Source organism: Drosophila mojavensis, unplaced genomic scaffold, assembly GCF_018153725.1.
Source record: "Drosophila mojavensis isolate 15081-1352.22 unplaced genomic scaffold, ASM1815372v1 contig_136, whole genome shotgun sequence".
Classification (NCBI taxonomy): Eukaryota; Metazoa; Arthropoda; class Insecta; order Diptera; family Drosophilidae; genus Drosophila; species Drosophila mojavensis.
In genome coordinates, this window is record NW_025318667.1 from 7,392,908 (window position 1) to 7,417,573 (window position 24,666).

The following is a 24,666-nucleotide window of genomic DNA, read 5'->3' on the forward strand; positions in this document are numbered from 1 at the left end:
TTCATGGTTGTAGACCGTTTAAGTGTCGGACCAGCTCATATGCATATACGAATATGCTGATCACACACACACTCTCTCCCTCTCCCTCCCTCTCCCTCTCTCAGTCACTCTCTTTGGTCTCGTCTCTGGGTTTCAATATATAATTGGTCTTTGGATCGGGCAGACACACACACACACACACACGCGAGGGGGCCCCCAATTTGAGTGATAATGATTATGCGTTCCCTTCCACATCCACACACACTCACCTCAATCCATGTGTATGTGTATGTGTGTGTGTGTGTGTGGCATGGGTGTTATTGTGATTTGTGGTTAGTTGCAGCTTCTGTGCTACGTTTAAGCCATTGAAGCTGTCAGGTCTACGTTTGACTTAAAGGCTCATTACGTTCGAAATCACAAAAAAAAAAAAAAAAAATTGCAAAAAAAAAAAAATATCGTTAAACCTTTGGCAATCTGTGGGAAAATTTGCTTGTCCATAATTTTCATTGGGTTCAATTAAAGTTGCAATTGCTTGGGGCCGCTCAGCGCAATATGGACTGTATTCTCATGAAATCTCTCGCCGTTCTTCTTCTTGTTCTTGCTCTTCAGCGTCTGCCTCATTTCCATACGCAGCTGCAGCAAACGCTGCTAATCAACCCGAAAGTAATGCCTTGCACCCCGTATTCGGCTCATATAGTTACGTAATTATTTAATTCAAATTAAATACCCTGTTCTTCCATTGACCATTGAGGGCATATCAGTTACACCTACTGGGCAGGCCCGATGGTCTATTGTCTTTGTTTTCCCACAGCTTGAAGTGATTTGTAGATAATTTGTCACAGAATGCAGGTCGACTGATTGGAGGTAATATTTCTCTTAGGATTTCGGTATTTTTCAAGATGTTACAGAGTTAGTTAGAGGAAAGGAAATCTCTCTAATCCTTCCATATTAGACTTTATTTGTTTTTGATGAGGCATTTCCAAGGGAATCGCAGAAGAGATCAACTTTTATATGCTAATTATAATAATAATACTTGCTAATAATAATAATAATATTTCTTTCTCTGTCTCTCTCTGGTTCACTCTGTGTCCCCCTGCCTCTCTCTCTCTCTCTCTCTCTCTCTCTGCGCATCTTTCTATTAGTGCATCTGATTTTCTATATTAATCTCTGTACCCTCTCTGTCTATCCTTGTTATATCTATCTCCTGCTCATTTTCTTTGTCTGTTTTATATATACTTCTCTATAAATCTCTCTCTATCTTTCCCATCTTATAACTGTTCTCTCTCTGACCGATTTTTCATCTCATTATCTTTTTCTGTTTGCCACCCACAAGGCTCCCTCCACAGTTTATCTGCCTTCCTCTATTTCTCTAACTCTCTTCATTCCCCTACTTCTATTCTTATCCCATTTCACCATGCTCTCTTTCTGCAATTTTATATGTAAGGCAATTTGCTATAATTCTCTAAAGCAATAATCATCTAATTCCCTAATCTTAATATTCTCCAATTCTCAATTACTAATTCTCTAAAGTTCTTATTCTTGCTCTCTCTGGGTCTCCTTCTGTATCTCTCTCTATTTCTATCTCTATGGACATTTTTCGCTTTCTTTGCTCTACTCTTTTTTTCTGTCTCTGACTCTAAATAACTTCAGTTTTCTGTCTCTTTCTCATACCTTTTCTCTCGCAAATACATATGTGTTTCCTTTTCTTTATATCCATATTTCGATGTTTCTATTTCTAACTATTTTATTCTATCAATCTATTTCCCTCTCTCTCTTTCCCTTTTTCTCTCTCTCTCTCTCTCTCTCTCTCTCTGTCTTTCTCTCCATCTCCCGTCACAAATTAGTATCCCTCCGTGAATTCTTCGTCCTATTTTGGCTCATCCATCCACCCTCACTAAATTTTTTCGTATCCCTCAAGATATATGGATCTCCATCCCACCTAGTTATGGGAACTAGGTGCCAATAGAAGATGTCAAAAGAAATGGAAATCTTTTGAATTCGTAATCCCCATTAAAAACTGATGTAGTCTAACACTAGGTTACTAGATTGAACGCTCTTAGATCCATATCATATCACAAAACAGAACACATTAGACAAGATAATTCGATGCTTCGATGCAATGTTTGTTTACCTAGATTTGGGCAAGGAACCGTCGCAGGTGCAGAGGCTACCGTCTGCTGCCTATTAATGGGGGCAGCGTTTCATTCATTCATGCAGTTTCAGGGCGCGTGAAGGCGTCGTTCGAGGCGTTGCACATTGAATGGTGGCCACTGCGGGCGCTCGCACCTGGGCCCAACTGGGCCTGGGCTGCAGTCGCATCCAAACTAATTAGCATAAAATTGAAAATGCGCTCATTGGGCCAAGGGATGCCGCATGGCTCCTTGATGCTGCATGCGGCGCGAGTCAAGTGCAACCTGCAACCATTTGATGGCAATGCCATTGGAGTTGGAGTCGCACTTGGAGTCGGCGTCGGAGTTGGAGCTGGAGTTGAAGCTGGAGTCGGCGTTGGCGTTGGCATTGCCATGGCTGGGTAGGCGGTACGGTCGGCCAATTTAAAAGGCATGCTGCTTCTGGAACGAAGCCAAGCCCAAGCTTCCAGCTCGTAACTTTTCGCTCTCACTCACTCGCTCTACCCCCCTCTCTCTCTCACTCTCTCAGTCTCTCTCTTGCCCTCTCTCCGCCTCTCTCTATCTGCTGCACTGGCTGCTTGCCGTAGCGAAGCGCACAACATAAAACAATTACGCCTACACTTGGCTCCGTCTTTGGGGTTGACTGCGGAGACGACGGCGCTTGCATAGGCGCAAGTGTGTCGTGCTCTGATCTGTTGATGGCGTGCACGACCTTCCACGGGCGTCAGCGGCTCATTCGATCTATAAGCATAAGCACAAGCTGCCACGAGATTGCATCGCTTCTCTCTCTCTCTCTCTCTCTCCCCCTCTCTCGCACTTTCTATTGAGCTGCAGCAGTCAACAAACGGCTTCCAGTCGGAAGCTGTTAAAGGCTCGACTCGGCCTTCTGCTGCGGCTGCGGCTGCTGCTGCTGCTGCTGCTGCTGCTGCTGGATGGCTATGAAACACAATATTCATTAACTTGCAGCGCATTAATGGTGCAGTTGCAACTGCTTTATGCGGCTGCCGCTGCTGTTGCTGCCTCCGTTTGGGGCAAGGCAGCGCGAACGTGCTGCAGCCTCAGCCACAGTCGAAGTCGCAGTCGCAGTTTTGTTTTGTTTTTTTTATGGCTTTTGCATGGATCTGTTTGGCTGTAATAATGCGGCTATTAAACTCTGCAATCACTAACTTGAACCAATCCATTGGTTACCTGAGAACTTTTGTTGCTCCTCTCTGTCTCTGTGTCTGTTTTTGTTTTTAATATCCATTGCTTTTCCTCTTCTTCTTTGTTTTAACGACTCTCTGTTTGCAGTTGTTGTTGCTGTTGTTGTCGTTGTTGTTGTTGTGTCATTTGGTGCTGCCGTTTGTAGCTGCTGTCAATTTGGCATTACGCAAGGTCACTGGATGAGCAGACCTCACAAAATGGTCCAAGAACACAGCTAATTCTAGGGTATTTGTATGACAATATACCCAATGAGTGATGCGTGTGAAAAGTGAGTAAAAAAAGGGTAAATGCAATGGAATCTGATTATATACGAGTATATATTATTATATCTGTATGTGCGGGATTGTCTATATTCGACTCATCTGGCAACTCTATATATTTTGACAGCAACGGGCACAATACGCCGTACAGGCTCAAGGCGGCCATTTGAGAGTTGTGTTAAAAAAGTGCTGTTAACAAATCTACTTAAGCTAAATAAAATGATTATTATCGTCGACGAAATTTTTGATCCTTGAAAACTTGGGCTACCTTATAGAGTTTACGGATGCTTCCGTCGAATATAGACAGCCCTGTTTATAACTATATATAACTATATACAAATATATATATAACTATATATACATACATATATAGCATATATGTATTTATATGTACGTTTGTATATATCTAAAAATATGTACATATATCTATATACCGTAGAATCTGATTATCTAATCTGGTTAGAAAGACTCCGCTTAGAGCGTTCGTACGGTTATTGCGACGAAAATTCTGGTCCTCACCCAAACTTATATGAGCAGACTCATACGGTTAAAGCGTTTTCCGGGTACAAGACCCATTGTCCCATAGTTATACGGTTATGGCGTCTTCCGGGTATAAGAACGGTGCCTTGAGCGTCATTATAACCGTATTCTAATCTATATACCTACAGAAAAAAGCATAGAGCTCGACTAACTGTATCATATGCCATATGTATATGAGTATATAACATACATCATATATGTACATATACAAAATATGTCTAGTATAACAAATATGTTTTATATATTACACAAGGAACACATACATATATGTACTATGTACATATATATTTATATATACACATATATGTACATACATATACATATTAAATGGAACATAAATTTTTTAATAGGATCAAGGTCTATCTACATGTTTCCTAGCATATTATAGCTAGCTATTCAATAAAGTTCAGTCTTCAATTGGAATAAGGATGAATGGCTTCCTCTTTTAGCCTATAATGCATATCGCCTGACCCATACTTAGGCAATATTAGTTCATAACGTCATTTGTCAGTTAACTCTCCAGTGACCAACTTTCTTTCGAGGTCACATTGCCAGACTATCTCTCTGGCGAAGGCGATAAGCGACAGTTGCCTTCCTACAGTTGAGTCCTGTGGGCTCATTCAAGTGCGAAAGTCAAAGAAAATAAAAAAACAAAAACAAAATAAATAAAAGGGAAAATCACTGACAAAACTTTTGCTCCAAAATGTGGGAATCGCAATGCTGTCGCTCTTCACGCAGCTGTCAGCTATATCGCAGCGACTTGGATCGGGATTGGGCTTGAGCTTGGCACTGCGATTGGCGTTAAGAACTTGGCGGAGTCGAGGGCGCAGGCAATTGCCTGCTGGCTGGGGGTTGGGGCAGTTGGAGCTTGTTATTAAGCGCCTTGATTGCTGGTTTCGTGTCGCCGTCGACTTTATCTGCATCTGGATAAGCAGCACAGCCATTGCCACACACACACACGCACACACAGAGGGACAGAAAGAGTGAGAGAGAGAGAGAGAGAGAAACGAATGCAACTATATTGGTTCATAGTTTGTCTTACAATTCCACCTCCAGTTCCAGTACCAGTTTCAGTTCCATTGCCAGGCTTTTTGTCAATCATAATTGAAATTTGAATGGCTTACTTACTTGGCCATGGCAATGCCATTTGGTATGTGGCTTAAAGCCGTCTGCGCTTCTGCTGGCCACCGACTCGCCGGTTTGTCACAATATGCACTACTGTGCTTCTGCCTCTAAGTCACAACTAATTTTGATTGATTACACGACGACCCATTGTCCCATAGTCGAGCGTCTGTCAACCGTGGACCAACGCGTTTCTTGGCAATAAATTGTTTGTGGCCAAGCTGCGAATACCCTATACACAGGCAACTGTGCAAGGGTATGCTCATTGTTAAGTGGAAGTTGTTCCAGCCAAAAGCCAAAAAACCTAATATATTAGTATATTCATATTGTATAGCCCCTTCATATTATATTAAATGAAATTCTTTATATACATATTTAAATTAATTATAGCTCATTTATAGTTTTTGTGCACTTTGTTTCAAATCTCTATTATATGAAGTCGGAAATGATATAATGTTGTTACTGAAATGCATTTTGCTTATGTATACGCAGTTTTTCTCATCAGGTTCATTTAGATTAAGTGAAAACTAAAATGAACTAATTTGATAGGCAATGCTACTTTTTCTTCGTAAGATTCTTTAAATACTTTTAAGGTAAACAAAAATAATTTTTAACGATTTTTTAACAATTTTTTTTTTAAATATTTAATTTATATTTATTTTATAGTTTTTAACTAATAATATCTCTTTTATCTTCTTTTTTTAATGTTTTTTTTTTTTTTTAAATTTCCTAAAAACATTTTTAAAACGATATTTTAAATACTTTTTTTTTTAATTTTAGTACATTTTTATTTGTTATTATTATTAAGGATTCTTTTCTTTCTTTTATTTTTTTTTTTAGAGTAATTTTTAAATAATTTCCTCAAAATATTATTTTTACGATTTTTAAATTATTTCTTTATTCAAAAAATTTTTTCTTTTCATTTATATTAAAATCTTAGTTTTTAACTATTGTTAAAGATTCTTATCTATTCATTTTTACGTTTTTAAAAATTATTTTTTTGCAAATTTCTGCCTGAAAGCAGACTTAAAAATACTCTAGACTCTGGAGGCCAAAGATCTAGTTATATATGTAGTTATAAAGGTCTTTGCACCGCATCTATTAGTCGTGCTCTACTCATTTGTTTTATTTTTTGACAATAGCAAGAGTAACCGCATCGGCATCAGCATTGGCATCACCATAAGCATCAGCATCAGCTTAACGCTACTGACTCTAAGCCGATTAGGTTGCTCAGTTGTGTTGTGGCACGGTTTTTCGGTTCACATTGGGTTAGATTGTGGATTGGAGATTGGGTTCAGGTAATTACCACATAAAACGTTTGACACATCTGGGCAGGACGTGTGTGTGTGTGTGTGTGTCGTCGCTCTTTGGAGTGGCCCAAGCAGAACACAATATGTTGGGCAATTGACTAGATCGTTTCGGCTTTTCACACCATTTACCAGGACGGACAGGTTTATAGGCAGTGTCCAAGGGCCAGCAAGAATCTTTTCAGTTTCAGCATTATAAATGATTGATTCGAGTTGACAATTCGAGTTGCTAACAAAGGCAGACGTTTCATACTTTTGATGGTACAATAAGAGGAATATAAGTATAAAGTATGATTTCGATATGAGTTTTAATCAATTTATAATATTATAGTGAAATTGAGTCATGCTGCCACGTCTTTAAGTAAGATTTATAGCACTTGAAGATGTGTATGTATAGTGGGACATAGATATGATTGGATATATTTGAGATATACTACGTATAGATGTATGTACATATGAGAAATATTAGACGAATATCTCAAAACTAAGGCTGTTTGTTGTTTGATATGAAAATGCTTAGATCAATCAATTTTTGACTTGCTTTATATAGCCTGAATCAATGGTTGTAGAAAAGCTGATCCATTACAGCTTGTACACCCCTTTTTAAGGAAGAAGGGTATATAAATGAAAGATATGAGTCATACCGTATGACCCATTCTATGTATATTCCCATTTTTCTTGATCAGGACAAAGTTAGAGGATTCATATAAATGCATAGATGGAGAACCACAGAGCAGGCTTATGTGAGTGTGGGTGAGTGTGTGTGTGTGCCAGGTATAAAAGAAGCTTAGAATAAGTGATATAGAAGCTATGCCTTGGGCTCACTCCATTTTCTGATCAGGCAATTCCGAATAGAGCGCTCGTCATACAACCAAAATATATTTTCCTAACTGCTAAATTTATACCAAATGTATAATCGATAGTTATTTAAGTGAATACAGATAACGTTTACTAAATATAAACCAACTATAAAAATCCCATACTCAAATTTTAAGTGTCCAGCAGCTATGATCTGGCATCATCTATGTAAGACAGAGTAAGGAAGAATCCTACCTCGATCTCCCAAAGCTCTTCATCTTAATCAATCATAAATATATGCCTAATCTCTGCCATTTTCTTATACACATTTCCAATACCTTCAGGATACCGCAACGAATCTCATGACAAGAAAATTGATTTACAATGCAAACGTTTTTTTTTTTTTTGCTTTTTGTTTTTATCTTTTTCTTTTCGTTTTCCATTTTCGCTTAGGTAATTATGCAGATCTGATTGGATCATAATTGTATGCGAATATTATTAAGCATGCGGCGTCAGTAAATTCCAGAGACTCCTGTTCTATGTGCGGCAGCCAGCAAAGTGTGTATGCATGTGTGTATGTGTGTGTGTGTGTGTATGTGTGTATGAACTGCCTAGCTTGAGTGTGTGCGGCAGTTGCCTTAATTATTTTTATCATGTTACATTTTGAATGACATAGCTCAACATGCAGACTGAGACAGGGACAGAGACAGCGACAGAGACAGCGACAGAGACAAAGTCAATCTCAGTCGCAGTCGCAGTCGCTGCCTCAAATCTCAATCTGAATCTCAGTCGCAGCCGCAGCCGCAGCCGCAGCGCACGCAGTCAAGAGATGAATTTGACATGCGTCTCTGATGATGATTTATTTTCATTTTCGTATTTTTAATTCACTCTGCGCCATTGTCGAGTCGAGAGAGCGTGAGTCTGTATGAGTATGTGTGTGTGTGTGTGTGTGTGTGTGTGGGGAGTCGAGACCGCGACTGAGGGCCAGGGGCAGTGCAGGGCGTGGCGGGGCCAGGCAGGTTGCTTTGGTGCTTTGGTAACGGGGGCGTTGCGGTACGCATGGCATGGGACTGGCCGGCACACGGGCATTATCGTCGATGGCAAAAAGTTAATGATAAAGATGATGACCATCAGAATTGGAATAATGTATGTGGCTCTGGCTCTGGCTCTGGTTCAGGCGCTGGCTCGGGCTCTGGCTCGATGGATAGATGGATGGACAGGCTGGCAGACGGGGCGCCCAGATGGACAGACCGACTAAACTAAACTGAGACGCAGACAAGCTGATGCCAACAGAGACAGAGTGAGTGAGAGAGAAAGATAGAGAGAGAGAGAGGCACATAACTCGACAGATTGCAGACTGAGCTGAGCCGAGCAGAACTGAACTGAGCTGAGCTGAGCTGAACTGAGCTAAACTGAACTGAACTGAACTGAGCTCAACTCAACTGTCCCGAGGTCTGAGGCCATTTTTATCGAACCACAGCGCAACCATTGTTCGGTTCTAGTTTGGGGCTGAGTTCCCTCTCTCTCTCTCTCTTACTTTTCATATTTCGCTCCTTGTGGCCATCGTTTTGGACAACGCCTGTCGCCCTCAGCTCCAGCTCCAGCTTCAGCTTCAGCTTCAGCTTCGACTTCAGCTTCAGTTTGGGTTGCCTCCTTTAGCCATTAACCTGCTAAATTACGAATGAGGCAAAGTGGATTTAACTTTGCTCTTCACTCCACTTGCCTACACTTGATGCGATATGTGGCCTGGCTGAGGCCCCTGATCCTGGCAATGATTGCAGTCAGCAACAAAATTGTTTCACTGTTCTTGTCGCCCATATACAGCTGCCCTTTTGCTCTGTCTGTCTGTCTGTCTGTCTGCCTGTCTCGTCCGTCCGTCCGTCCGTCCGTCCGTCCGTCTGTCCGTCTGTCTGTCTCTCTGTCCCGTCTGTCTGTCGTCACAAATACGCAGGCAACAAAATCTGAACAGATAATGACCACTGTTCTCGCACTCAACTACAAGATGAGCGGCTGATATGACGATGACGAATGCGACGATTTTGAAAATGTTGCTCGACGACTGCCTGAGCCCTGTTCAGCCTGCTGCTGCTGCTGCTGCTGCTGCTATGGCTGAGGGTGGAGGCGGAGGCGGTGATGATGTTGAAGTCAGTAAGATAGACAGACAGACAGGACGGGCAGACGGACAACCGATGATGGTTATATGCACGTTGCCTGTTGGCCGAGAGCTCGTCTTTGCCGGGCTAAGGCAGGGAATGTGGCTTGCTGTGTCCTGTTATTGGAATAATGAGTTTTTAGTGATGCGCATCGATTTGTCAATTGATGATTTGTTGTTTTCAGTTTTCAGTTTCGTTTTGTATGCCCTTTTCCTTTCCTTTCCATTCCTTTTTTTTTTTTTTTTTTGTTTCTTCTTCATGTGCATGCCCCTTCGACAAGTGGAGTGGCATGTGGTATATACTCGTGTATATCATTAATTCCACTTTTGTCATATTGAGAGCTTTACAAAATTTGATTAATTGCATAGTTTGCATCATGGGGAGTGAGAAATTGTCACAATTGTAAATATCCCTACGTGAGACGCTGCATGTAATATCGAAATATCGAGAAAGGACTCGCTGTCATTGATCTCTCGATTAATTGATGAATCGCTTTATCGCTGCCACGCTGCCCATTTATTAGCGGCCTCTCAATTAAGTTGAGTCCGCCAAGACTCTTCACATATATTGTAGACAAGTAAGAATATGTGTAATCTGTATGTATATAGAAGATAAGGTATGCATAAGATCAAGTTAGATAGGTCGATATATGTGAGGTAACGCATGCTGATTCTTATGCAAATTGTTTATTGAAGTTTATGTAATTTACACCTGTAACTGTAATTCATTTATTATTCTAGGCGTGAATAGATCTGCATGTTGTTCCGCCTTTCAATAGAATTCTCTTTGATCTAAGTAATTATTTTAGTTTTACTATGAAAATCTTTGGAAATATTTGACTTTTAGAAAATCAAATGTTATGCAGACGGCTTGTGAGAGATTATAAAAAATCCCTTTACTCTTTCTACTATCTAACTACTGCCTGAACCCAAGGTATAACATGATTTTGAAAAGCTATAGATATAGTAGCTATAGATATAGATATAGTATATATATATATAACTTCAAATTTGAATTTGAATTTGAAGAATTGATATATAATATGCTATATTATTATTATATCAATACTAGCGTAAATTTTGAGCAATGAAATATGTTTTTCCAGCTAAGCTACCTCAACGACAATTAGTCAAAGAACTGTTAAGAGCAGAGATAGAGTTGAGCGGAGATTGACCAATAGAATGCAGACAGCTGAAGCTAATCCCCAATGCAAAAAAAAAAAAAAAAAAATAATTTTGAAAACATGAAATGAAATTGAATTCTCCGTCTAAAATGATATGTTAAAAGAAAACTTTGTAAGCTCCTAGAGCTCTTGCGGGCATCAAATTAAAGGGAGTCACTTAAACACGCATTAATATGCACGAAAAGCCTGCCGGACTGAGAGAGGGAGAGGGAGAGGGAGAGAGTGAGGCTGACTGGCTGATTCATCATTGAGCACATTGTGGGAAAGTGTTTCTTTATTTATTGCGCAATAGCGAAACAATCTAAAATGTTGAAGCAGCCACTTAAGAAATCAGCAACAATAACTTGCAATGGGTCTAAGGTTAAGCGGAGGCATCCCCTTGCTATGCACGCTTCGATGTAGAGAATATATGTATACAAATATATATGTATATATTTGCAAAATTCACATGTGCTTGTATCTTCACCCTTTTGTCTTTTTGGTAACTGTTGAAAAACTCTGCTGCCCAAGCTGCCATTCACCCACTCACCCGCCCATCCATCCATCCATCCATCCGACCATTCATCCATCTAACCATTCGCGTCCTAAACGTTCGTCCTTATCGCTTGAATTCCAACGGGCTAGAACGAATTAAATGCTTACATCAACAAAGGGTCCACCTAAACCTCTGGCACCCAATGTCAAAAGACTTTCAAAGTGCCCAACCCAAAGCTGAACGACGCTGAGATACCCTAACTAGCAGTTGAGATTGGAGGTAGGCACAATTGGTAGGCACAACTTTCGATATATTATCTGATTGATGAGATATAGATCAATCAATGTGCTCTCTGGTTCACCTCTGTATCTGTGTGATGAGCATTCAGACTTTTTTTATCCTCATATTATAGACTTGACTGCTAAATGTTGCAAGATCACTTGTGAGTTCAATCATGATCCTTCAGGAACCATAATTCTTCCTCTCAACATATGCTAATATAATAGAATCTAGTCAAGACTTCCCGCAAAGCCCTGGTCAAGCATCTCATTCAGCTTAGAGTATGAAAATTCAAGTATTACAAAAAAGTAAAAGAAAAACCAAAACAGTGGAAAATACATACATATACATATATGTAGAACAGTGTGTGCGTGTGTGTGTGTGTGTGTGGCAGGTGATGGGGTAAGCATCTGTGTGCTGGGCCCCGCAGCAGTTGGAGTATGCTTATAAGCCGGGCCAGGTGTGTGAGCCTTAGCGGTTCAAATCGCATTGACGTGTGTGCCAAGAGAGCGTAAAACCTCAAACACGTTGCGTAACTTTCGTGCGTTACAGTTGAACCGGAAACGGAAATCTAATAGACCAAAGCATGCATAAGTGATGAAGCGAGAAACTCGCTGCTCACCCCCCTGCCAAACAGCTTCTGACCAGGCGAAAACCCTTTTCAATGCTGCCCAAAGGGCCGCTCGTCGAATCTTATCAGAATGCTTCAACTTTCGTCCATCACGTTTGCCTTTTTTTTTTTCGTTTTCCCCCTCGCTCTCTGTTGGCTTTTCCCTTTGCGTTTTTCCGTTGATCTTTTTTTTTTTTTGTTTTTGCATCATTTTCATTCGGTTGCAGCATTAACTCGATGGGGTTTTTCTTTTGGCAAACTTTTGCAGCCGCAACCAGCTCTGTGAGTGTGTGGGATGTGTGAGAGTGTGCGCGCGTGTGTGTATGTGGCTCGGCCTTGATATTGTGAACACATGTTTTCAGGAAGATTACCTTGTCAATCGGTTCGTTGAACGATTACTTTTCAAATGTTTTCGAAAACTAAAAACCCAACCGGCGTCATTCTCGCCAAAAAGCCAAAGAACAACCAGAAACACCCTACTCAAAAAAAAAAAAAAAAAAAAAAAAAAAACCAAAATCAAAAAAAAAAAAAATACAATCTTTGCTGTACCAAAGCTGTCAGACGTGTGCTGCCCAAAAAGATTCACAACTTCCTTCCTGCACGGCAAATAGAAAGCAACACCAACAGCAACAACAACAACAACACAGATGGACCTCAGCGACAACATTGTTTTATTTCTCATTTCACAGGCCAATGCAATAAAATCGCCTAAATATGCTACTCAGAAGGTAAATCGTTTCGGTTTTCCTTCTTTTTTTCACAAAAAAAAGAAAAAAAAAGAAAAAGGATAAAGAAGAAGGGAAGAAGCAGCAGAGATGTGCTTCATCTGCATCGAAAATGCGCCCCGCAGTGCAAACATTGGCGCCTTTGCTAACCGGCCCAGAACTGTGTGTATTAACAATAAAAACCACGGAAAACAACAGCAGTTCGACCTCAACGAAATAAATCTGACCTATATGCATATATTTATATATGTATGTCTCTATATGACCCTACCATGTAGAGACATACATATATACCATCAGCCTAATCCAAAGTTAGTTTCCTTATAGATGATCTGCGTCTTGCTGGTTCTTTGGATTGAAGTAATCTCATCTAATGCTATCAATATTATTCGCCAATTAACATTATTCATTATTCTTATCATTACTATTAAAATTATTCATATTATCATATTCCATCGCTGGTAGTATTATTATTGTTATTGTCATCAATGCAATCATTTGTATTACGATTATATTATTGTATATTATGATTTTGTTTATTTTCTTTATCCACATCATCATTGATATTGTTATCATTCTCGTTAGATTCCAGAATTTTAATTTATATTAATCATATAAAAATAATAATCATATAATAATATTATAATAATAATCATAAAATAATCATATAACAAATTAGGCTATTTCAAATAGAAGTAAAAGTCAAACAAAATCTTTAAAATTTAGAAATTAAAAAAAACTTTAAAATTAAAATTTTTGTAAATATCTATTTAGATTAAGTTACCAATTAGGTAGCGGTGCGCTAAACTGAAAATAAATACATTTTATAATTTCTCTGAAAAAATCACTAGCATCGATAAGTCTTTTAGCTGTTTTAAGTATTTAACTAATCAAGTATTAAATAAATACTAAATTGCTTAAAAATGCACAGAAACTCGTAGAGCTTTAATCGCTGTTTGTATTTAGTTAGGATTTAATTTGTAAGCTTTACACTTTCAGCTTACGCCTGTAGCTGATTTGCATAGTCGTTAGAGCCCACGCTGCATGGCCTAAAGGGACGGACGCCCATCTGGGCCAAGATCATTTGGCTGTGGCACAGCGCCTTAAACGAATGTGACGACAGGATGCTCAAGTATACGATGTCATTTATTTGGCAGGAAGTCAATTATGAATTCGGCTTAATTAGAGTTGCAATGAGATATATGTATATGTATATGTTTGTGTGTGAGTGTGTGTACAGTTAGTAGCTGGTCTATTGGCCATATTAGCTTGGCGTTTTTCGTATTACATGTCATCGGCACATGGGCCGTCACAACATTTGTTGTCGTTAATAATTTAAGAACTGACTTTGTGGCATTTTTAATGGTTGCATATATAATTTTTGTTTTCTTTCCTTTTGCACTTTTTTTTTTGTTGCTGTTGTTTTGCTTTTGGCTTTTGTTTTTGTTTTGTTCCCCCCGACAAGTGGCCATAACGATTTAGACGATTGACAGCTGCGAAGTGGGTGTCCATTGGTTACCTTTAACCATGGCTCTCTTGGCCATGCCGACAGTTCTTTTGCTGCTGCTGCTGTTGTTGCTGCTGCTGCTGTTGCTGTTGCTGTTGTTGTTGCTGCTGTTGTTGTTGGTGTTGTCTTTGCTGTTATGCAGTCCGTGCCGTTGTTAAGTTTGTCATATTTTATGGGCCGGTTACGTCCGGCTCCGTCTACGGCTCCAAGCTCCAAGCTCCAAACTACAGCGACAGCAACAGTCGCCGAGTCCATTTTGGCAGCTCGACTGCCTTGGTCTGGGGCCCCCTCTGTGGAGTGATATATATGACAGGCGGATTTTGTTTTTAGTGGCATGGGTGACAATCCCTTTAGAAACTTTTATTTATTCACGCATGTTGGCAAAATGTGCCCCTTACACGCAATTCAAGAAGAGCGAGCGGCTAGCCAACTTGCGACAAAGCCAGCCAGCAAGGACGACGACAACAACAGCGACAACAACGGCAACGACAGCGACAACCACAAAGACAATGAGACAGCATGAATTGGACCTGACTTTTGTACACATTGTATATTGAGAGATATGTATGTATGTGTATGTGTGTGTGTGTGTGTGTGCGTGTGTGTATTTGCTTGAAGCTATTGCATTATTAATTATTGTTAATTAGCCGCATGCATTTCTTTGTGCTTTTGCAGACTAACAGGCGGAACAAGCCGGCCCAGAGGACGGACGGACGGACGGACGGGCGGGCAGACTGACTGAGTGACACCTAGCACAACAAATCGACTTGTAATTGTCTCAATTAATAAGGACGAAAATAATAGACAAGAAAACTAGTTTGCATTCGTTAGCATTTACGCACATGCTGTCAATATTTATATAATGGACGGGTCATGGAGGACACACATACAGAGAGAGAGAGAGAGAGAGAAATAATGGGGGCATGACTGAGTGATAGAGAGAGAGAAAGAGAGAGAGAGAGAGAGAGAGAGAAGGGTGTCATAAGAAGGGGGAGAGAGGAAGAGAGAGATTGAATGAAATAGAAGGCAAGACGAGATACTATAAGAGAGAGAGAGAGAGAGAGATATTATTTATTAAAAGAAATAGGGAGATGAGAGATAGAATGATCTCCATCTATCGCATAGAAAGAGAGGGAGAGAGCGCGATAAGGGAAAGTAAAAAAGGGAGAATGAGAATGAGAGAGATTAATATTGCATTGGTGAAAATTAATGGGACAGAAAGAGATTGAGGGAGAGAAAGAGTGAGCAAATTAAAAAAGCGAGGGAGATTGAAACTGAGATAGAAGAAATGGAGAGATTGAGAGAGTGAGAGAGAGAGAGAGAGAGAGAGAGAGAGAGAGAGTGAGAGAGAGAGAGAGAGAGAGAGAGAGAGAGAGAGAGAGAGAGAGAGTGAGAGTGAATAACTGAGAGCTAAATAAAAGTGTGAAATAGATTTTGTGAAAGGCAAAGATAAAGCGGGACGGATAGAGAGAGAGAGTTAAATAGGGATAGTGAAAAAGAGAGAGAGAGAGAGAGAAGGATAAACGGAAATAGAAACAAAGACAGCAGAGAGAAGTAGTAGAGAGTTAAGTAGACTCAGTTGCCCTTGGAAGTTTTACCTTTAATTTGCTTTACTATGAAAGCAACAAATTCCATCTTAAAAGTAGACAAGGATGAGTTCCATGAATAAGAAAATTTGTATAAGGCAGAGCAGGAATATTGAAAATATTCATAATCATAGAGAGCATACTCTAAACATAGGAGAGATATGAGCTACTAGCACAGTAATAAGTAAAAATTTGTTAGCTGTAAAGCTGACATGGGTTAACATAAAAAGGACTTTAAAGTATTCAATGTAGGTATGGATGCTACTTCTCTTACTTTTCTACTTGCTAACACAATATTCAACACTGAGAAGAAATGAGCTTAAATCAGCTGATAGTTCGATCGCTTAGCGAAGTAAACTAAACCATATAGGAATACAAAAAATATATTCAGAATGAGCTACAGACACGCAAATCGTGTTTTGACTAATTTAAAAAGTACTGTAAATAATTTAATTATGTTTATGATTAGCTGTCGAGTGCTGGTAGCTTGGGAAAGACAAAGTGCGGGCAGCCAAACAAAGGAAATCGAAAGGCGAGGAGCCAATGGACAACGTCTGCAGGTAATTCAAGAAGAGACGGCTAAAGAGCTCCCAGCATAAGAAATTGCCAAATGCAGCACGAAAAAAAAAAGAAGAATTTCTCGGATTCTGTTTTTTGGTAAGTCGAGCGGAGGCGGCGCCAGCGATCGTAACAGTAACAAGAGCAAAGAAAGAAAAGAAGAAAACAAAAAACTGAGAAGAGGTAGAAGAAGCAGCAGTTGAAGTCAATTGCAAAAAGGGTTCAAGGTAATCAAATGGTTTATGGGGCTCCAGTTGTGAGTGGAGCAACGTGAAAAGATGAAAAACGATCGCCAGATTTAGCGCTGGGCCCCAGGCAGACAACAGGTTGGCCCAGTGTGACCAGAGCTGCGTAAAAATTGTCACAGCGAAAGTGAGTCGAAAGTCAGCGTGTTGACATTACCTTGGCAGCACTTAATCCTATTTACTGGCACTTATACATATGTACATGGTGTGACGTGATGAAAATGTAAGCTCTCAGCTCTGACTTAATAGCAGTTGATTCATAACCTAACCAGTTCCACGCTGCCTCCAGATTCAGCTCATGAGGACCATGTCCAAGTCCAATGTGATTTGTCAATCATTTGGGGACAACTTTGTGAATGTGGACTGGCCTGGTCGACACCCGTCACCTGACACCTGATAACTGACACTGTGACACTATCACTTTTACTTAAGTCAATTTGGCATCCGATCAGTCAACAACTGGTTCAAGATATTTACATTATGGCCAACTCAAGGGAGCTATGCAAGCTGATTGAACTTTTACTGATTAGAGTAACTACACTGGCCATGAAATATGTCCTCATGGCTTGATGGCTGAGATAAGTATGACAAACAATTTAGAGTTTTCGAATAGGAGCTGCCCGACCAGGCGATACTGAAAGTCCAGGAAGCTGATATTCAAAATAATCTACTATTCCTTAAGATCGTTGCAGCTGAACTGAGGAATGGACGGACGGACGGAAGGATGACTGTAAGAAGGAGTGGACGGACGGATAGACGTACGGATGGATGGATGGATGGATGGTTTGACGGACGGATGGGTGAATGGATGTATGGCTGGATGGGTGGATGGATGGGTGGATGGATGGATAGACGGATGGATGGATAGTTGGACGGATAGATTGACGTACAGTCGGACGAATGGATCATGGATAGACGGATGGATGGATGGATGGATAGTCGGACGGCTGGATAGTGGAAAAACGGTCGAATGGACGGATATGAGGGCGGACGGATGGAAGGACGGACGGATGGCCGGACAGATGGATGGAAGTATGAGCTGACGGATGGATAGATAGTCGGTCGGACTGAGAGACGGACGGGTGAAAGCATGGACAGTTGGGCATAGTTAAATCGTTATGATTAAGGATATTTATAAGGTGGCTATCACGCGTCCTTCTGTTACATACACTGTAAAAAAAACCTAATATACCCCTAAAAGCCATTTTGAGTGCCAATTTTTATGGCTTATTAGTTTATCCTGAATTGTATTCTCTTTCATACGTCTATATTTGCCAGATGAACAATCAAATCTGAATTGTAATTTCTGAATCCCCTGTGTGAGTAGACACTCATGAGTCTATAGTTACTGGATGTTGGTTTTATTTCGGTAATTCTTTGTAATTATGCGCCAAGCAGAAATCGAAAATAGTGATGGAATATTATAAGAGCTAAATGTAAACGGTAAATGAAACAATCTGAGCTGATCACTCTCTATATATGGCTCTACACTTTAATCAACTCCAACTTCAAGTCCAAGTCTCCTTAAGACACTCCACCTGACACCTGTATAAATCAGCAACCGCAGATTATGTCTAAGCCGAAGCTACTTGAACTGATTCCTCTAGTCTCGAGTCTATACATATTGTATGCAGTGGCCTGTTCTAGCCGCTGTCGGCTGACGGCTGTCTGAGCATGTCCTTGTTGAGAAGGATACCTGGGCAGCAGCAGCAGCAGCAGCGCCCAGGCCGACGTGCAAACTCTCATGCATAACATGATGTAATGTGTGACATGTACGCTCCCTTAATTGGCTGCATTATTTATGAGCCAGGACTCGGAACTTGGGCCATGGTCCATGGTCTATGGCCATCCACTGACCAGCAATGACAACCCACAATAAAAGGGTTGACATATGTGTGTGTGTGTGTCTGTGTGGGGCGCTCTTCAATCAGAACGTCAAGAGAGCAAATTTGGCTTCTGCCCGGATTTGGTTGCGGGCGAAAACTATTGTATCGCTTGGCTGCATAAAATATTTACGAACTCAATTTAGCATAACGAAATGTTTTTCGTCTTTTTGTTTATTAGCTAACTGACTGAAGGATGAACATGTGTGCAGGATATGCCGGAGGATATGTTGGAGTACAGTCCGGTCGGTCCATTGATTATCGAGTCAGTCGAGTGTTCTTTGAGTTATGTTCGTGCCATGCAGAAACCATTAATTAAATGCCATACCGATGGCCCCTAATCAGCCAGTGTCATTTGTCTGCGCTCTGCCAATCATTTGTCCCCAACAAAAATCCGGGCAATGCATCAATGTGGCCCGCCCAGGGGAGGCGCATTCAGCCCATCTATTGGGAATTCATTTCTGTTAGTTTCATAATGTGAGAGCAGATATATATATATACATGTTATATACATACATATGTATATATAATGAGCGTCACTGTGTGAAGCACTGAATCTGAGCAGACATCCGGTTGACCGTGCAACGCTTATTGCTGGCCAGTGTTGGACATTCTACAGAGACGAAGACAGCTACACGGTACAAAATCTTGGGACAGTTGCTCAAATTCGAATCCTATTTTTGCAAGGAAATACAAATTTGGAATTCTTTGAACTAAATCGAAAGAGTTTAAGGTCCTAGAGAAAACTATTTATTATACTCGGTATTACCCAACTAAGAGATACCCTGAAACCTGCGAAGTGCTGTTAATCCAAAATGCAAATTCGAGGGAATGTGACCGACGGACAGACAGACAGATGGACGAACTGGCATTGCGTGATCGACTCAACTCGTAGTCCTGATCAACAATCTATATATAATCTATGGAGTCTGCCACGCCTCCTTCTGCCTATTCCATACACTGTCACAAAAATGTAACAGCCTGAAATCCCACTTTCAATAGCTTTAAGAAACGAAGTTGATTGGAGAATGAATCCGTATAGATAGGAATTCATATAAAATAGAATCCGGTTATAGCGTCATCCGGGTATAAGAACGGTTCCTTAAGAGTCGTTATAACCGGATACTACTGTATGTGTGTCCACATCTACATCCAATCCACATAAATATATAAACATTGATTGAAACAGCTAAATTGATCAAGTGAAAAATATCTGAAGAGATTTCATTTTTTAGCGTGTATTAAAAGATATGCATATACATACATATATATGCATATGTATATGTATATATACTGCAATGGTCTGTCTGTCCGTCCGTCTGTGTGTGCGTTTGGGAAAACAAGTCGCGGATCGCGTCCTCGGCAAGGGTAAAAATAAATTACTTTAAACGGTTTCGAATAGCAAATTGCAGATTGTCATTTCAAAAGACATACCTTGCCACACATATCAGTGTCAATGGCTAGGGACTGTCTGTTCGCTGGGGCACGGGGAGCGGGTCCACAGCTCTCTGTCTCCCTCACCCTCTCTCTCTCTCTCTTCTGCATGTGTGTGCAAAACTTAAAATGACGAATGACCACAAAACAACAAACACACAGAGAGCGAGAGTGAGAGACTTGTTTAGGGATAAGGGTTCTGAAATCGGGATCAGACGAACTAAAGCCACGAACGGCAATAATAAAAACTTCAAAACAGCATTTTCGCCAGAATTGAGATTGGGTTGAAATTTTTATAATTGAGTTTGAGTTTGAGAGCTGAGAGCAGATTTCGTATTCCGTTTTCGCATATATTTTCGTTAATCTCTTCTTTTGTCCCAAACGACAGCGACGGCGACGGCGACTGCGACTGCGGCCAGCAATCAGCAATCAGTTAGGAAGTAAGCAAATTAAAACGATCCAAAGTGGAACAAAGTGCGCGTTGCACATAAATATAGAGCTCAACTATTGCAGCAAGCAGAGCGAGAAAGCGAAAAAAAACACCGCTATTGCTGCTGAATTATTGACATCTGTTGCTCAGACGCCAATCGCGGGCAACAGATTACGAGCAGCAGCAGCAGCAGCAGCAGCAGCAACAAGCAACTGGGGGCATGCCACATGCAGCATGCAGCATGCAGCTTCTCGTCATTATGCATGTTCGAACATTGTACACACAGTATGTGTGTGTGTGTGTGTGTATGTGTTGGTCTGTGCACTGTGCACTTTACTCGATATCGTTATGGCCATGTAGAGCCGGCCAATAATAAGTACGAGTGCAGCACGGCCAACAACTCCCAACTCTGAGGTTCAGCTGCAGCTTCAGCTTTGGCTGCAGACAAATGCAATTTCGCTGTCCGATCATCGATCCCTTCTGTTTTTATGCTCGCATGTGGTGCACTATACCAATATATGTTGGCGGTGCTTCGGTGGGGCAGTTGATGTTGTCGTCGTCGTCGTCGTCGTCGTCGTCGTCGTCGTCGTCAATCGTCGCATCGGCTCCAGGCTGAGGCTGTGGCTCAGTCTGAAGACCACTGGCACTGACGCCCTCTCTTTGCCCCTACCGCGCCCCTACCCCTCCTCAGCTTGGTTTTTGTTTTGGCCTAAGCTGCTGCTGCTGCTGCTGCAACTGCTGCTGCTGCCATAGTATCAAGAGCGTGTAGCAAAATTCGTGCCGTGACCGCCCCTTTCAATTCTGTATTATCAGATTAGCTCTTTTCATAAGCCATTTGTTGTTGTTGTTGTTGTTGCTGTAGCTGGCGTAATGCTATTGACCGCTAGCATTAAGTTACGAGCCAAAGTTAAGCCACTCAGCCAGCTAGTCCAGCCAAGCCAAGCCAAGCCAGCAGCCATATGATGCTCTATGATGTTGTTGATAATAATAATAACAATAATAATAATAATAATGAAAATGAGAATAAAAATAAAACTAAAAATAATAGTCATAACAATAGTAATAACAATAATAATGCTGCTGATCATCATCACGACAGGTGTAGCTAAGAGCCAATACGAAATATCATAAGAGCCCAGCTTAGTCCACGATTTGGCCATAATTATGCATAACAGCAGCAGCAGCAGCAGCAGCAGCTCAATCCCCGCTTAGCTTAATTGAGCTTGATTTGCAAGCATTTTAACTAGCATTGCAGCTTGTAAGCTTGTAAAAGCATCAAGTGTTTTGTCAACTTAATCCAATGATCTTAAGCCGCTTGCGGTTAATATGAGGATAATATGTGCTTTAGTTGTGTTTTTTGCTTGTATGAAAAATTGAGTCGGGTGAGCTGATAGTGGTAGTATAGCTAGAGATCCTAAAACTCAATAAGTATCTAATATTTCCACAATTATACGAGGTAGACTATATTATCTAATATCAGATCATAGAGCTTTCTTAGAAATTGTAGATCAACCTGCTAAAATTCCCTTTTTCCTTGATATTGGATTACCCTATAACATATTTGTATTTAGTATAATGAAATAAATTGCTTCAAGAGCAATAATTTTATTTTATTTATTTATTTATTTTTTATTTTTTATATTGGAGAGCCCTATAACACATTTGTCTTCAGTATAATTAAATAAACATCTTTGAGTACAATAATTTTTTTTTTTTTTTTTTTTTGGAAATTTATTAAATTCTTAGCTATGTTTTCACAAAGCTCACTTAAGATCCACTATTTTTAGTTCAGAAAACTTGTGCATATTATTAAATATGGGAAACAAACGTAGGTTTGGCTTTTTAGCTTCTATTTTTTTATTTAGTTATAAAATTTATTACTAACTTATGTATGAATATTATAAATTCTATAAACAAATTATTAAATTCTATATAAAATTTATTACTAACTTATGTATGAATATTATAAATTCTATAAACAAATTATTAAACTATTTAAGATTACATCTATATAAAACTATTCACGATTATATCCAATTCTGTAAAGCTATTTCTATTATGTTGGTATTTAAATTATATCAGAGTATCATATATCAGATATCAGATAGGATCTTATAATATATTTATCATATTATCATTTATCATATTTTTTAAATCGATGTCATATCATTTCGTATAGATATATCACATTATCATATATCATATATATATATGTATATCTTATATGTATATCAATATCATATTATATCATTTGTCTGAAAATCCCTTAAATAAAACGCGTTCTACGCCATCGCAGGTAACCTTTGCTGTTTGGTGTCAATTCAAAAAAAAAAAAAAAAAACTTATGACCCACACACACACACACATACTCACACACCCTCTGAAGGACATTTACATTTGTTTCTTACATTTATTAACGCCACAAACTTTCAATCGGCTGTCGCAGCCATTTGCTGTTATAGGCTGAGGCGTATTGCTCCTGTTGTTGTTGTAGATAATAATTGTGCTGTTGTTGTTGTTGTTGTTGTTGATAATGATGATGTTGGTGTTGGAATTGTTGCTGCTGGTGTTGCTGTTGCTGGTGTTGCTGATGTCGTTGGTAGTAATTGTTGTTGCTGTACCGTTGCTGCTGCTGCTGCTGCTGCTGTTGCTGTTGTTGTTGTTGGTGTTGCTGAGACTGAGGCTGTGACTGAGCTTCAGTGTGTGTCTGATGGTAAGGCGCTGATAAGTTACTCTGATGCTGTGTCTGATGCTGTTGCTGATGCTGTTGCTGGTATCGTTGTGCTGCGGCCGTTGTCATAGCCAATGTGCCCATGCCCATGCCCATACCCATGCCCATGCCCATGCCCATGCTCATGCCCATGCCTACGCCCATGCCAGCTCCAATCGCATGCTGGCCGCTCTGCATCATGATTGGATGCTGGGGCTGTGCTGGCTCTGGCACGATGGGAAAGTAGGCAGCGTGCGGCTTGAAGAGCTGAGCGTAGAGCGCTGCCGCCGCAGCTGGATTGCCGGTCAGCTGCTGATAAGGATGCGCATAGGCATGACTCTTGCCATGAGCCGTTGCCTTGCTGCGGCCCAGCAGCGAGTTGTTGCTGCGACGCAAACGGCCCGTTGTCTCGCCAATGGTCAGATCCTCGGCATACGGATCCAGGGCCCAGTAATGGCCACGTCCCGGATCGTCGAGGGCGCGCGGCACACGTACAAAGCACGGATTGAGGCTCAGATTGTGGCGTATGGAGTTCTGCCAGACACTCTTGTGATTCTGATAGTAGGGAAAATTATCGGCTATCCACTTGCAGATGCCGCTCAGTGTCAATCGCTTCTCCGGACTCCGCCTTATGGCCATCACAATCAACGCGCTATACGTAAAGGCGGGCTTCACATCCGATATGCTATTACTGTTGCTGCTGCTGCTGCTGCTGGAGCTTGCTGTGGGGGAATGGGTGTTGCCATCTTCAGAGGACGCATCCTCGGAGCTGTTGCAGGAATCGCTTGGACTGGAGCTAGTATAATATTTGTGTGGCTCTACTTTGGCTTGTGCCTCGACCTCAACATCGATCTGCTGACCCGACTCCTCCTCCAGCTGCGTGCTGGAGAGCAGCGAGCGTATGGAGAAGCTGGACTGGAACACAGGCGCTGTATCCATGGACATGTTTCAAATGAATAATGCTCTTCCGATGAGATGTGTCCGCTGTAAATGTTCTCAATTGACTGTGCGGTGGTCTCATCTGGCATGGTCTATTTATTCCAGGGACATTCGTACCGGGAATCGAGAGGGAATGTGCGCAAGCTGCGGGATTACGACTTTATATCCTGCGCCATAGATTAAATTCGATTTGCCCGGCCGCCCTTGTAATCGTCGCTGGGCCACAACTGCAGATCAATGAAAGCCAAAGCCATCGGATTCATTCATTGATCCCAGCTGAAACACACACAGCTACTTAGTTGACAAATTCGAACATTTTCGGGATTAGCCAACAGCTTTTTAAATTGGATTATTTCTACCTGCCCAACACTCCCATTCTCGGCGCCCGCACGGCTCAGCTTCTCGTGGCAGAAAAATCCTTTGCTTTTCTGCCTGCCCTACCATTTGTCAAAGATCTATCAAATCAGGAAATATTTGTAAATGTTCGTGATCTATCACGCTCGATTGAGAGAGAGAGAGAGACAGAGAGAGGGACACAGGGAGGGAGAGAGCGAGAAAGTATTGTATCGGACACTAGAAGAATCAGTAGTATTTCTTTCCAGCTTATATGG

General features: G+C 40.8%; 1 protein-coding gene across 1 annotated transcript; it reads right to left on the minus strand.

Moving 5' to 3' along the window:
* Positions 1-2,330: 2,330 nt before the first annotated feature.
* On the minus strand, positions 2,331-24,446 carry LOC6586137 (fork head domain transcription factor slp1). Its single transcript, XM_032733155.2, has 2 exons — positions 23,058-24,446; positions 2,331-2,505 (listed from the first exon to the last, which is right to left on the minus strand). The coding sequence occupies exons 1-2, from the start codon at positions 24,059-24,061 to the stop codon at positions 2,331-2,333; spliced, it is 1,179 nt and encodes a 392-aa protein (XP_032589046.2). The 5' UTR covers positions 24,062-24,446.
* Positions 24,447-24,666: the final 220 nt, after the last annotated feature.

Coding starts and splice junctions, on each gene's coding strand:
- LOC6586137 (XM_032733155.2), bottom strand. CDS start 24,061: ATGTCCATGGATACAGCGCCTGTGTTCCAGTCCAGCTTCTCCATACGC. Junction 2,506..23,057: donor CAACACCAACAACAACAACA/GCAACAGCAGCA, acceptor CCGCCTACCCAG/CCATGGCAATGCCAACGCCA.